Source organism: Alligator sinensis, unplaced genomic scaffold (genome assembly GCF_000455745.1).
Source record: "Alligator sinensis unplaced genomic scaffold, ASM45574v1 scaffold2020_1, whole genome shotgun sequence".
Lineage (NCBI taxonomy): Eukaryota > Metazoa > Chordata > Crocodylia > Alligatoridae > Alligator > Alligator sinensis.
This window is the reverse complement of record NW_005843181.1, coordinates 236,198-248,235: the sequence shown is the minus strand read 5'-3', so window position 1 is coordinate 248,235 and position 12,038 is coordinate 236,198. Positions and strand designations below refer to the sequence as shown.

Below are 12,038 nucleotides of genomic sequence, written 5' to 3'. Positions count from 1 at the left end.
GCCGCAGGCCCCGTGCGGGCCGGCGCCGCCATCCCGCTGCTCTGCCCGTGCAGCCCAAGCATCGCCCTGTCCGGCCCAGCGCTGCCAGGGGGGGTGCGTCGCCCCCCCCCAGCACTGCCGCCCGCCCCGCCCTGCCCCGCCCCGCGGGGCCTTCTGGAGGCTCCCGGGCGCAGCTCCGAACGTGGCTGTGTGACCACGCTCTGCGTCTGCGGGGAACGATTCGGGTCACCCCGCGCGGCTCCCTGTCCTCTGGTTCGGGCCCAGCAGGCCCGCGTCCTGCCGCTTGTCATTTCACTGCCAAAGAGCTGGTAAAAATGCAGTCCAATGTCAGCTTCGCGCCTGGCTGCGGAGACCCGCGGGAATGCTGCTGCCCAGGGCCGTGCCCTGCCGATGGCCGCTGTCTCCGTGCTGTGCCCGTGCTGCCAGCAGCATGCAGCACGGTCCAGGCGTGGGGCGTCGGGAAACCGAGGCACAGGGCGGCCTGTCGTAGCAAAACGCAGCGAGGGGCACTAGCGAGTCCCCGTTGCTTGATTGTGCCCGTTTTGCAGCTCTGGGGTTGGGGCCAGGCTGGCTGGGCTGTCGCGCCTGGACTCGTTGCTGCCCATGGCCAGCACCCGCCAGCTCTCGCCCTCTCCAGACCTCTGGAGAGTCCCTGGGCTGAACGTGGGGAGTCAGGGGTCTTGGTCAGCTCCTGCATGCCCCTTGCAGAGCCCTGGAGGGGATGGGCGCAGATTTGTTGCTAGCAGACGCTGTTCAGCATGCTCCTGAGTCATGGCTGGCCTGGAAAGTCTTTCCTCGTCCCTGCGTGACCTGAGCACGTTGTCCTCCCAGAGCGGAAACAGCGATGGGTCACTTCTGCCTCGCCTGCCCTGTGCTGATCTCGCTGCCTCCGTCAGTAAGGGCTCTGCCAGTGCAGGGCTGCTTTCACTCCCCACACACTCTGCAAACAGCCTCCCTCTCGCAGTCCCCAAGCTTTTCTGGCCTTGGTCTCTTGGTTTGGTGTCTGTAGCTTCTCTTACCAATGGTCTCCCCCTCGTGATGCCAGCTGCCCACTGCCCCTCACCTGCATTTATTACAGGCTTGCTCAGGCGGTGGCACTGCGTGGCACTGCCAGTCTCCGGCCCTGCTGGCCAGTGGGACGGGCAGAGGGAGGTTGTGCAGGACAGCTCTGCCGGGCCGGGAAGGGACATGAACCAAGCAGAAGGCTGATTCAGTGTCCCCTCGCCCCCGCTGTCCTGAGCATTGCACAGAGCCTGCGGTGGCCCTGACGCATGTGCCTGTGTCTGTCTGCCCCTCCTGCAGGCCTATAACATCCATGTGAATGGCGTGCTGCACTGCCGGGTGCGCTACAGCCAGCTGCTGGGCCTGCACGAGCAGGTAGGGACAGGGGCAGCAGGGTGGGGGTGGAGCTGGGCATCCCTGCAAGATCAGGTCCCTCTGCCTCAATCGTGCTTCCTGCACTGCCCCCTCCCTGGGCTGATCCTGGGAAGGGTGGGGGAAGGTTGGGTCTGGAGGGGCAGCAAGCCATGAGCACAGACACATCCACCCACCCCCAGGGCAGCAGCTTTCCAGAGCAGCTCCCACCAGCCTCTGTGCTGCCATAGTACAGGCTGCCAGAAGGCAAGGGTGGGCCAGACCCCACGCAGCTGCACCCAGGGAGGCAGGAAGCACCTGGGGGCGTGGGGTGGTATGGGGCACCTGCCGAGCATTGTGGCTCTGCTGCACCTGGGCTTCTCGCCGCTCATGGCTCTGTGGCCTCTGTCTAGCTGCGAAAGGAGTACGGTGCCAATGTGGTGCCCGCCTTCCCACCCAAGAAGATCTTCACCCTCACGCCAGCTGAGGTGGAGCAGCGGCGGGAGCAGCTGGAAAAGTACATGCAGGCGGGTGAGCCCCCAATGCATGTGTACACTACCAAAGTGGCCCTGTGGCACAGAGCTGCCGGGGACAAAGTTTTCCCCTACACATGTGTGTACTACCAAAGTGGCCCTGTGGCACAGAGCTGCCAACCTGGCTGCATGGAAGTGCTGCTGGCAGATCTGGGGCCCTGCCTGCATTGGGCCACATCCATACAGGCTGCCAGTCCCTGCTGAGCTCTGTGCCAGGCCTCAAACTGGTCACGCCAGACACTGCAACTTCCTGAGCTCCCTTGAGGGAGGCTGCATCCAGCCGCCTCCAGGTGTCCAACCCACCTCTGCCCAGCACAGGCCGGGTCATCCCGGTGTAGTGGGGGAAGTGGTACCACGTGGACTCCATGCCCCACAAGCTCCGGGCAGCCACCTGACCCGACTCCCGCCTGCATTCATCCCCAGTGCGGCAGGACCCATTGCTGGGAGGCAGCGAGATCTTCAATAGCTTCCTGCGCAAAGCCCAGCAGGTGTGTGGGGCTGGGGGGCGCAGTTGTTGCTGCTGGGTGGGTGCCGGGTGTGTGAGGGGCTGGGGATGGGACATGGGGGTAGAGGGGTGCTGTGGGGGGTAGGCTGGGATGGGGGAGTTTCGGTGCTCACATACTTGCCCCGCTCTGCTGCCAGGAGACACAGCAGATTCCAACAGAGGAGGTGCAGCTGCAGGTGCTGCTGTCCAACGGGCAGAAGGTCGAGGTCTCCATCCTCACCTCGGACCAGACCGAGGATGTCCTGGAGGTACCAGATGGTTGGGTCCTGGGTCCTGGGCCCCACCTGGTGCTTGCTCCGCCTGCCCCATGGCTGCACTTGGGGGTCAAGGGCGAGAAGTAGGGCGCAGGCCCTGCACGGAACCCTGCCTCGGAGCTCTTAGTCCCACTTGAGGGCTGGAGCCTTAGGTGCGCTGGGCTGGCTGCCCCCTCTCCCTGCCTCTTTAGGCTCTGAGACCCTGGGGTGGCTGAGCTGAGTCCCTGCCCTTGCCCCTGCCCAGGTGGGCTTATGTCCAGGGCCCCGGATGCAGCTGCCCTCTCTCCCTGGTGAAGCCGGTGTCCAAGCCCACTCCCCTTCAGTGCCAGTGCCTCTCAACACGGGTACCATGGGCAGCCTGCCAAGCAGCTGCATGGGCGGGGGCAATCCCAGCACCTCCTGCTGACAGTGGTGCTCAGCCTTTGTCGCATGCCTGGCACTGTCCCTGAACAGCGGTGCGGTGCCCACAGACCCAGGCACCATGTGGAAGCCTCCCCACTTGGGGCAGCATGGCCCCTGGCATCCCCACAGTCTGTCTCACTACTGAGACCTGGTGACATGCGGCAGACACTGCTTCCCAGGGGCTGATGTGATCCCTCCTCCACCCCCAAGCCCAGACCTGAGGCCTGGGGCAGAAAGTGCCTAATCGTGGGGTGGGGCAGGGAGGGGCGGCCAGTGCTGCCTGTCCAGTGACCTCCTGCAAATGCCTCCCAGGCCACAGCCTCCAAGCTGGACTTGCCGGATGATCTGGTTGGCTACTTCAGCCTCTTCCTGGTGAGAGAGACCAAGGATGGAGGCTTTTCCTGTGAGTGGGGGCTGTGGGGAGGGGAGGGGTCCTGCCAGCCCCCCACGGGCAGCTCTGAGCACCGCTGTCCCGCACAGTTGTGAGGAAGCTGCAGGAGTTCGAGCTGCCCTACGTGTCCGTCACCAGCCTGCACAACCCTGAGTACAGGATCATCCTACGCAAGAGGCGAGTTGCACTGGGGGGTCCTGTCCTACCCCCGTCCCGCTGGGCACTGCTGGGGCCAGAGCATCTTGCCTGACACCTCTCAGTTCAGAGCAGATGGGCCACTCCTTGCCCCTGCTCTGCTAGGTCCCATGCTGCATCCTAGGGGAAACTCATCCCTCCCCACTCCAGCCATAGGCCTGAGAAGCCCTGGACCCCCCAGTCTTCCCCCACCCCAATCGACCCCTGCCCCTGCCAGACCTCCCAGCTCCCCTCCCCATAGACCCCTGGTTCCTGCCCCTCCCTTAGGCCATGCTGATGTGGTGGGGCAGGGATGGGGGGAGCAGAGCCAGGGCCACAGTGCTGGCCCCAGCCTGATATCCTGAGTACCTCTGGTCGCCCCCTGCCTGCACCGCTGAGCTGCGCTGCCTCCCCAGCTACTGGGACTCAGCCTATGACGACGATGTCATGGAGCACCGCGTGGGGCTGAACCTGTTGTATGCCCAGGTGAGTGCAGCCCAGGCTGGGGGGCTGCCTCCAGCTTGTTCTGGGCTGCCCCTGACTGGCCTGCCCCTCCACAGACCGTCTCGGACATTGAGCATGGCTGGATCCTGGTGAACAAGGAGCAGCACCGGCAGCTCAAGTCGCTGCAGGAGAAGGTCTCCAAGAAGGAGGTGGGTACTGCCATGGCCATCCGGGTCGTCTCCAGCTAAAGAGCGCCAGCCTGGCCCTGGCTGGACCTCAGGGGCAAGAGCCCAGGGTCTCTGGCTGCAGCATGGTACCTGAGGTGCTGGCAGGGAACTTCGAAAGCTCCAGCAGCCTGTGTGGGGCTAGGCCTGGCAAGGTGGAGCGGGGTGGAGCTGTGTAGGGCCCACGTTGACCCAGGGCCTGGCTGTCTCCCGCACACAGTTCATCCGGCTGGCGCAGACGCTGAAGTACTACGGCTGTCTCAAGTTCGACCCTTGTGTGACCGACTTCCCCGAGCAGGGCTGCCACGTCGTTGTCAGCGCCGGTAACAACGAGCTCAACTTTCAGGTGCGGCTGCCCAGCGAGCAGATCAAGGAAGGCAGCTTCAAGGTCACCCGCATGCGCTGCTGGCGCGTCACATCCTCGGTGAGTGAGTGCGCGGGAGGGGCCCGGGACCCATCTGCAGGCATCACCTTGAGGGCCACGGGGCCTGGAGTTCTGTGTTTCCTCCTGTGGCGCAGTCCCAGTCCTGACTGGGAGCCAGTCCCTGCCTGGCGCTGGGGCTCTGCTCGATGTCCCCATGATCCCAGCAGGGAAGGGGCAGCCCTGGCCTCATCCTCAGTCCTCACAGGTACCCACAACCAACGGCCCAGCAGGGAGCGGCCCGGGGAAGGCCGAGGTGAAGCTGGAGCTGGCCTTTGAGTACCTGATGAGCAAGGACCGGCTGCAGTGGGTCACCATCACCAGCCCCCAGGTACAGCCACGCTAGTGCCTCTGCAGAGGTAGTGGCTGGTGCTGGAGAAGGGGCTGCCCCTGTTTGCAGATTGTCATCTGCCCAAAGGACTCCCAGGATGATCCATTCTGGCCCCTGCACAGCCATGAATTCCACCCCCCAGGGGAAAAAATGCCCTGGCCCCTGCTGCATGTGGGGAGAAGGGGTCTCACCCCGCCATGGTGGCAGGGAACATGCTGGAGGGGGTTGCCCCTCCCCCAGCCCAGCCCTGCCCAGCTGACTTGAGTGGAGGGTGAGTCCGTCCTGGCCCCAGCTGGGTGACCGTTCATCCCTGGCTGTCTCAGCACCAGCAAGGACAGTTGTGGCTGATGCTCCAAAGGAAAGTGAGAACCTGGCACCTCTCAGCCCTGCCCCCACCTCCAAGAGCCAATAAAACATTAATGGTGGGGGGAGTTCCTTGCTGGCCTGGCCCCGTGCCCAGCCAGAGCCCTGAGGTGCGAGACTGCCAGGGCCTGTTCCCTTGCAGCCCCTCCTGGGGCTCCAGCCTGTCTGCCCTGTATGGGGCTCCAGGGACATGGTAGGTTTGCTCTGGGGCAGGTTCCCCAGCCCCCCACTGCCCTTGTCACCTTGCTGCACCAGTGCCCAGAGCCACACGTAGTCCCTGGTGCACTGGGTGGAGTGGGGCAGGGGGTCAGGCTGGCTGTGAATGTGGCTCTTCTCAGGCCATTATGCTGAGCATCTGCCTGCAGTCCATGGTGGACGAGCTGATGGTGAAGAAGTCTGGAGGCAGCATCCGCAAGGTGAGAGCCTGGGGGATGGGGCTGGGGGCTGCAGCTGGCCCCCACCAACCCCAGGAGATCTGGCTGCCAGGAGCAACCCCATGGCTCATGGGCAGGGACTTGGACTGAGTGGGGATGGACACCTGGGGCAGTCATAGCAGGAACCCTCTGTGCAGGGAGGGAGCCCCTTTCCCTGCTGAGCCTTTCCCGCCCTCCCCAGATGTTCCGACGCCGAGCGAGTGGGGGGCTGCGGCGCTGTGACAGCCAGCAGGCCGTGAAATCACCCCCACTGCTGGTGAGTGCTGCCTCACCCTGGCCTGCCCCTGCCCCCCAGTGCCCACCCCCACCTGAGTGTCTGTCCGTATCCCTGCAGGACTCTCCGGATGGCAGCAGGGAGCCCATAGCCAAGCTCTCGGTGAGTCACTGGGGCTGGGGGGATGGCAGCATGGGCTGGGGCCTGCAGGGGGTGGATTTTGGGGCTGGATGTAATGCGCACCCTCACCTGCAGAGCAAGCTCAGTTCCGTCAGCCTCCGAGGGATCAGCCACTCCAGCTCTGCTGGTGATGTTGGCAGCAACGACTTCCACGGCAACTATGCCTTTGAGGGCATCGGCGACGAGGACCTGTAGTCACCCAGTGCTGTGGCCACCCCTAGGAATGTATGACCTGCTGCTGGGTCGCCCTCCATGTGCCTCTCACCTGGGGACCATCCTCTGCCCCCCGGGGACATGGGGACCTTGTCCTCCTGCCTGCCGCTGCCTTTGGGCAGGGACGGCCTTTCCCTGCTGCTGCTGCTGGTTCTTGAGGGGCCCAGGCAAGGTCATGGCTGCTCCATCTTGGGGCAGGGGCAGCAGCAACAGCAACCAGAGGTGTCCCTGGGCGGAGCCAAGCCAGGGCCCCCCTGCCCCAGGCCTGCAGCCCTGGACCATCGCTTGCACTTAGAGCCAGTCCCCACACGCTGCCGGGGCGGGAGGGGTGAGCTGGGCCCCTGCCCCCCCATGCCAAACTAGCGCATAGGTCTCTGCATACGGTGCGACGGCTGGGCCGGGCCAAGCTACCCCTGCAGTGCCTGCCCGCCCCTGCCTCTGCCTCTGTTTGTAACTCGCACGCGCTGCTGTTGATGGATGGTCCAGGGCCCTGCATTAACAGACATTAACCGATGTTTACACGGCAATGGCAATTAAAAGCAGATTCTGATTGGTAACGGGCTGCATTCGGCTTCTGGGACTGGGGGGGCCCCACAAAAATGCATATTGGGGAGGATCCATTCACCTGCTCACTCTGCCCCTGCACCCATGTCTGGCTTCCCCAGGGAGGCAGCCCAGGTAACGAAACTGACAGTTTAATGCTTTCATACACAATATAAATTACACAGAATTGAGTGGCAACCGCAGCTCAGGGGCAAGTGCCAGCTGGGAGAGGGAGGTCAGGCCTGTCCCATGAGGTCCATGGCTGCTCTGAGCTGCAGCCCCTACCTCCAGATGAGAGTTTCCCTGGTGGGGGGCAGGCAAGGGTGTAAGCCCCGTGTCCTTGGCCTTAGGCCCTGAAGGGATGGCAGGGGGTTGGTGGTGACAGGACCTGCTCCTGCTCTCCCCCCACCAGGAGGGGCTGCAGGGCAGGGCCTGCCGTGTGACTGGGTCCTGCTCAGTCCACAGAGCCCCCCTCCAATCTGAGGCCTTGCAGCTCGGCTGTCTGTCCTTCTGGCCTGGTCCCAGAGCAAGTGCCCCCAGGGGAAGGCTGGCCCCCACTCTGCTCCCACCAGGCTGGGCCAGACCCAGACTGCCTCGGCCCCAGCAGGCAGCAGAGTTCCCGTGTGGCAGTGCCTGGCCTGGCTGCAGGCCACCCTAGGGGAGGGGGGCACCCGCAGGTGGCGGGGTGAGCAGGGCCTTGGTGCTGCGGGGGTTGACCCAGGTGTCGGCAGCGTGGCCGTGGATCTTCTGGTGGCGCTTGTAGTTGTCCCAGTGGCCAGTGGTGTAGGGGCAGTCACGGCACTGGAAGGGCTTCTCGCCCGTGTGACGCAGCATATGGCGCTTGAGGTTCATGCTCTGGTTGCAGCTGTAGCTGCAGAGGCCGCAGCGGAAGGGCTTGTCCCCAGAATGGATGCGGCCGTGGCGCTTGAGGTTGGCCAGGTTGCCGCAGGCATAGTCGCACAGTGCGCACTTGTAGGGCTTCTCGCCTGTGTGCACGCGCTGGTGCCGCTTGAGGTTGTCCAGGTGGGCTGAGGCATAGGGGCAGAGTGGGCAGGCGAACGGCTTCTCCCCGCTGTGCGTCTTCATGTGCCGTGCCAGGTGGTTGGGGTAGTGGGTCACGAAGGGGCACAGGCTGCAGGCGAAACCCTTGGCTGTGCCGGGGCGGGGGCCAGTGCCTGACTCAGCATCCAGCGCTGCCAGGCTGCAGCGGGCACAGGTTGGCTCAGCCAGCCACTCGTCCGGCGCCAGCCCGTCGTCTAGGGCCAGCCCGCAGGCCCGGCACGTGAAGGGGAAGAGCAGCTCAGGCAGCGTGCCCGCCTCGGCCCCCCGCAGCCGGGCGCAGCCAGGCAGGAAGGGGGCACCCGCGCCCGCCCCATGCAGGCTCAGCTCCGGCAGCAGCGGCTCTGCGGGACCAAGCACAGTAGTGCCTGCCAGAGGGGAAGTGAACCACTGGCTTACCCACACCAAGCCCCTGCCCCTGCAGCCTTCACCCAAATGCCCCTGTTCTGCCCAGTGCTATGGGGGGGGAGGGGCCATGGCACACCCTGTCCCAGGGTGCTGGGTAGGTCCCGTGTGCACAGTCGGGTCCAACACACAGAATAACTGACCGGCTGGCTGATGGACAGGCAGCTCCCGTCTCCCCAGCAGGGACTTGCCCTAGAAGCCATTGCCTAGCCAGGACCTGCCCAGATAACAGAGATGGGGCTACCCCCCTCCTTCACCCCCACCCCAGGTCCCTCCAGCACAAGGGTGAGAGCAGTGCGCCCTTACCTTGGGGCTGGTTGTGTGGGCGCGTTGCCCCCTCAGGTGGGCGGTGGCTGAGCATGTGTCTCTTGAGGTTCCGGCTCTGGTTGCAGCGGTAGGCGCAGGCGCCGCAGCGGAAGGGCTTGTCTTGGCTGTGGATGCGCTCATGGCGCTTGAGGTTGCCCAGGCTGCTGCAGGTGAAGCCGCAGCCCCCGCAGTGGTAGGGCTTCTCGCCTGTGTGTGTGCGCAGGTGCCGCGTCAGGTTCACCAGCTGAGCCGAAGCGTAGTCGCACTGTGGGCACTGGAACGGCTTCTCCCCATTGTGAGTCTTCATGTGGCGCTTCAGGTGGCTTGAGTAGTGTGAGGCAAAGGGGCAGAGCTGGCAGGAGTAGACCACGCGCTGGCCCCGGCCCACTGCTGCGTCCGCGCCTGCCGCACACTGCAGGCAGCTCTGCCCCAGGCCAGTGCCCGGCGGCCCCCCATCCACATCGCCCTCCTCAGCCTCACTCTCCACGCTCAGTGGCTGATAGCCCGAGGAATAATCATCGTCACTTAGCGAGTAGGCTGGCATGGCGATCTTCCCCACCAGTGAGTCTGCTGCAAACAGACCAGGAGAGGGTCAGAGCCATACGGCTGCTTGCCCACCCCTGCACACATGCCCAGCACGTCCACCCCTGCCCAGGAATCCTCTTCCCTGCTGCAGCGACCCGTTATGGCTGGCTGAGCTGCTCCCTGGCCTGGGGCAGGGAAGAAGCTAGAAGTGTGAGAAGCTGGATGCTGAGCCTGGAGACACATGAAGGGAAATGCTGCTGGGGACCACAGGCAGCAAGGGCTACGCTGCACAAGAGGAGTCTTGAGGGCTGGGAGCAGCAGCTTGGGGGACTGAACTGAGAGTCAGGGATGGCGGGTTAATTAGGCTTCTCAGGAGCTTCCCCATCGGGACAAGCCTTGGGAAGCAAAGCCCCTCAGGTTGACTCAGTTAGGAGCTGTGAGGCCTGGAGCAGCTGAGTGCGCACCAAGCAGGTGCAACAGCAGCAGTGTTGGGGGGGTGGGGAGGGTGGGTGCCAGGCAGTCCATGCCATAGGTCAGCAAGTGAGGACTGACCCTGCTCCAGGGAGCTGGAGCCTACAGGAAAAGGGTGCGTAAAAGGGCAGGGCCCACTGGAAGGACCATCCTGGGGCCACAGGACCTTGGGGCACCCGAAAGTGCCACGTGCCTGTCCCAGGAGCCTTCTCCTGCAAGACATGGCAGGTAGGCGAGGGCCGACAGCCAGCAGGCAGCCACCACCCCATGACCCTGGGCCTGCTACAGCACGCATCTTGGACTGCACCTGCCAGAAGAGGCCCGTGCCCATCACCTCAGCATCTGGCCAGACACCTTGGCACTGCCGCCTCCCCACCCCCCGAATCAGCACAGCCAGCTCCTGCCGTGCTTCATGTGGCCGCTAGAGGGCAGCAGGGGCCAAGGGCGATGGTCAATTCTGGAGCAGGACCCCCACCCCTGCCCCCAGGGTCGTGCCCAGATGGGACCATGCCAGGTCCACGGGTGCAAAACATCCTCCTGGGCTTTGGGACCGCCCCCACCAGCACCACAGGAACAGTCGCTCCCCTGAGCTGCATCCTGCCGGGGCAGGCGTAACAGGCCTGCTCCAGGCTGGCCATGGGGACAGGCCTCTGGTGGCCTCGGGTTTCCCTGGGGTCAGTTGTGTGAGGGCCCAGCGGGAAACCGCTCTGGACTGGAGAATCCACCGGGCAGCAGCAGAGGCTGCCCCAGGGCTGGCCAGCCCAAGCCGTAACTGACAGGCGTAGCTCTGTCCTGACACCCCCCACCTCCGAGGCCTGGGCCTGGGGTCAGTGCTCTGCAAGGCACACGCCTACCTCACCTGTAACCCCACAGCCACATTCCTACTGCCTGGGAGAGGCTTCTGCCCCCGGCTGTGCCCTGCACTCAGCTGCTGGCTGCACATCCGGCAACTCTCCAAGCTGCTGAAGCTACGCTGGTGTCTGTGCACCCAGCTGTCATCGGCTCCATGTGCAGGGGCTCCACATGGTCACAGACAAGGCCTGACAGAGCATGAAGGACCTGGGATCTCCTGCCCACACCCCCCACCCCAGCTCCCCAAGCTCTCAGTGGCAGCGCAGGCTCTGCATGCCACTGGGTTCAGGGGCACAGGCAGAGGAAAGCTGCCCTGCAGCCAGGGCCCGACAAGGTGAGCTCTGCAAGAGCTGCTCCAAGGCGCTCGGAGGTGGGCGTAGATGGTGGTCCTGCTTCAAGACAGCTGGGGCTCAACTGCTCGAGCGCAGATACTGCAGCAGCTTTCAGCCACCCAGGGCGCAGGGTATTCTCCCCTGTTGGGCCTGTCCCACCAGAAGCAGGGGGAGGGGGAGTGGGGGTGTTCAGGGGCAGCTGCATCCATGCATCACTCTCTTCCTTCCCTGAGCAGCTGCAAAGCCCTGCCCCCCCGGGGCCACACACAGCACCACAGAACCAGGGCTGAGGGGACCGTGAGGGAAGGCTGTCTGGGGTCCAACCCCTGCATGGATGCAGGACGCTCCTCCCAGCCCATCCCTGCCAGCGCTGATCGGCCTCCCCTCGGGAACTCCAGTGAAGGAGTCAGCACCACCACGAGCTCGCTCACCTCCTGTGGCCCCTCCGCACACGGGGCCTTGAGGTGCAGGCAGGCAGCACCAAGACAAATGCCAGAGGCAGACGTGTGGTGCTGGGGCTTCTCGCCCCGGAGTTGGGTGGGGAATACAGGCCCCAGCAGGCCACGCGCTGGGGAGAAAACCCCAGGGCAGATGCAGACGGCACCGGTCTCAGCTCCATCCCAGCCACTGCCTCGGAAGCTGCCTCCCCCACATCCCTCCCAGCCCTGCCTCCCTTGCCCCCCGCCACGCTGCTGGGGGGAAGTGGGCCAGAGCCGGCTGCACCGGGGCCCTCACCAGACGCCCCGACAGCGGCACGGGGCAGGGGGGGCAGAGCCCTGGGTGCCCGAGGGACCCTGGCGCGCTCGTTTCCTGCCTCCCCCGACGCTCTCGCCTGGAATTTCCTGAGCTTCTGAAAATGAGAAACAGACTCCGCCACATGCCAGGCTGCCAGGCCAGCGTGTGGCACCCCGCCCCGCGCCGCCCCGGGGCACCCAGGACACGGCTCGCAGGAGGACAGGCCACGGCTCCCAGGCAGCCGCCCGCAGCGCTCCCCGCACCTTGCGGGCGCCGCGCGGACCCTTGGGCAGAGCTCGGGGCTCCAGGGAGCGAGACCGCCCGGCTGCCCCCATCCTGGCCACGCAGCGCCCCAGAGCCCCGCCCCGCCCCGG

At 65.1% G+C, this 12,038-nt stretch overlaps 2 protein-coding genes across 6 annotated transcripts; one reads left to right on the top strand and one right to left on the bottom strand.

Moving 5' to 3' along the window:
• The first annotated feature begins 166 nt into the window (after positions 1–166).
• Positions 167–6,990, top strand: SNX17 (sorting nexin 17). Its single transcript, XM_014526872.2, has 15 exons — positions 167–895; positions 1,303–1,377; positions 1,767–1,884; positions 2,310–2,374; positions 2,529–2,639; positions 3,360–3,450; positions 3,528–3,615; positions 4,029–4,098; positions 4,173–4,265; positions 4,501–4,704; positions 4,901–5,032; positions 5,734–5,811; positions 6,011–6,085; positions 6,164–6,205; positions 6,299–6,990. The coding sequence occupies exons 1-15, from the start codon at positions 845–847 to the stop codon at positions 6,416–6,418; spliced, it is 1,413 nt and encodes a 470-aa protein (XP_014382358.1). The 5' UTR covers positions 167–844; the 3' UTR covers positions 6,419–6,990.
• Positions 6,991–7,115: 125 nt separating this feature from the next.
• Positions 7,116–12,032, bottom strand: ZNF513 (zinc finger protein 513). 5 transcript variants are annotated; one of them, XM_025194302.1, is made up of 3 exons: positions 11,361–12,032; positions 8,750–10,785; positions 7,116–8,406 (listed from the first exon to the last, which is right to left on the bottom strand). In XM_025194302.1, the coding sequence occupies exons 2-3, from the start codon at positions 9,291–9,293 to the stop codon at positions 7,634–7,636; spliced, it is 1,317 nt and encodes a 438-aa protein (XP_025050087.1). In that variant the 5' UTR covers positions 9,294–10,785; positions 11,361–12,032; the 3' UTR covers positions 7,116–7,633. The 5 variants fall into 5 exon arrangements, with proteins under 5 accessions (XP_025050087.1, XP_025050086.1, XP_014382360.1 ...); XM_025194301.1 differs by having other exon boundaries at positions 8,750–9,319; XM_014526874.2 differs by having other exon boundaries at positions 7,116–8,382; positions 8,750–9,319.
• Between the last annotated feature and the right edge of the window lie 6 nt (positions 12,033–12,038).

What these genes read in the sequence shown, in the direction of transcription:
- SNX17 (XM_014526872.2), top strand. Translation starts at nt 845, where the DNA reads ATGGGTCACTTCTGCCTCGCCTGCCCTGTGCTGATCTCGCTGCCTCCG. An exon ending in AGACCGAGGATGTCCTGGAG is followed by an intron (nt 2,640 to 3,359) that starts GTACCAGATGGT and finishes AATGCCTCCCAG; the next exon opens with GCCACAGCCTCCAAGCTGGA. An exon ending in AGGATCATCCTACGCAAGAG is followed by an intron (nt 3,616 to 4,028) that starts GCGAGTTGCACT and finishes CTGCCTCCCCAG; the next exon opens with CTACTGGGACTCAGCCTATG.
- ZNF513 (XM_025194302.1), bottom strand. Translation starts at nt 9,293, where the DNA reads ATGCCAGCCTACTCGCTAAGTGACGATGATTATTCCTCGGGCTATCAG. An exon ending in CCCACACAACCAGCCCCAAG is followed by an intron (nt 8,407 to 8,749) that starts GTAAGGGCGCAC and finishes CCCCTCTGGCAG; the next exon opens with GCACTACTGTGCTTGGTCCC.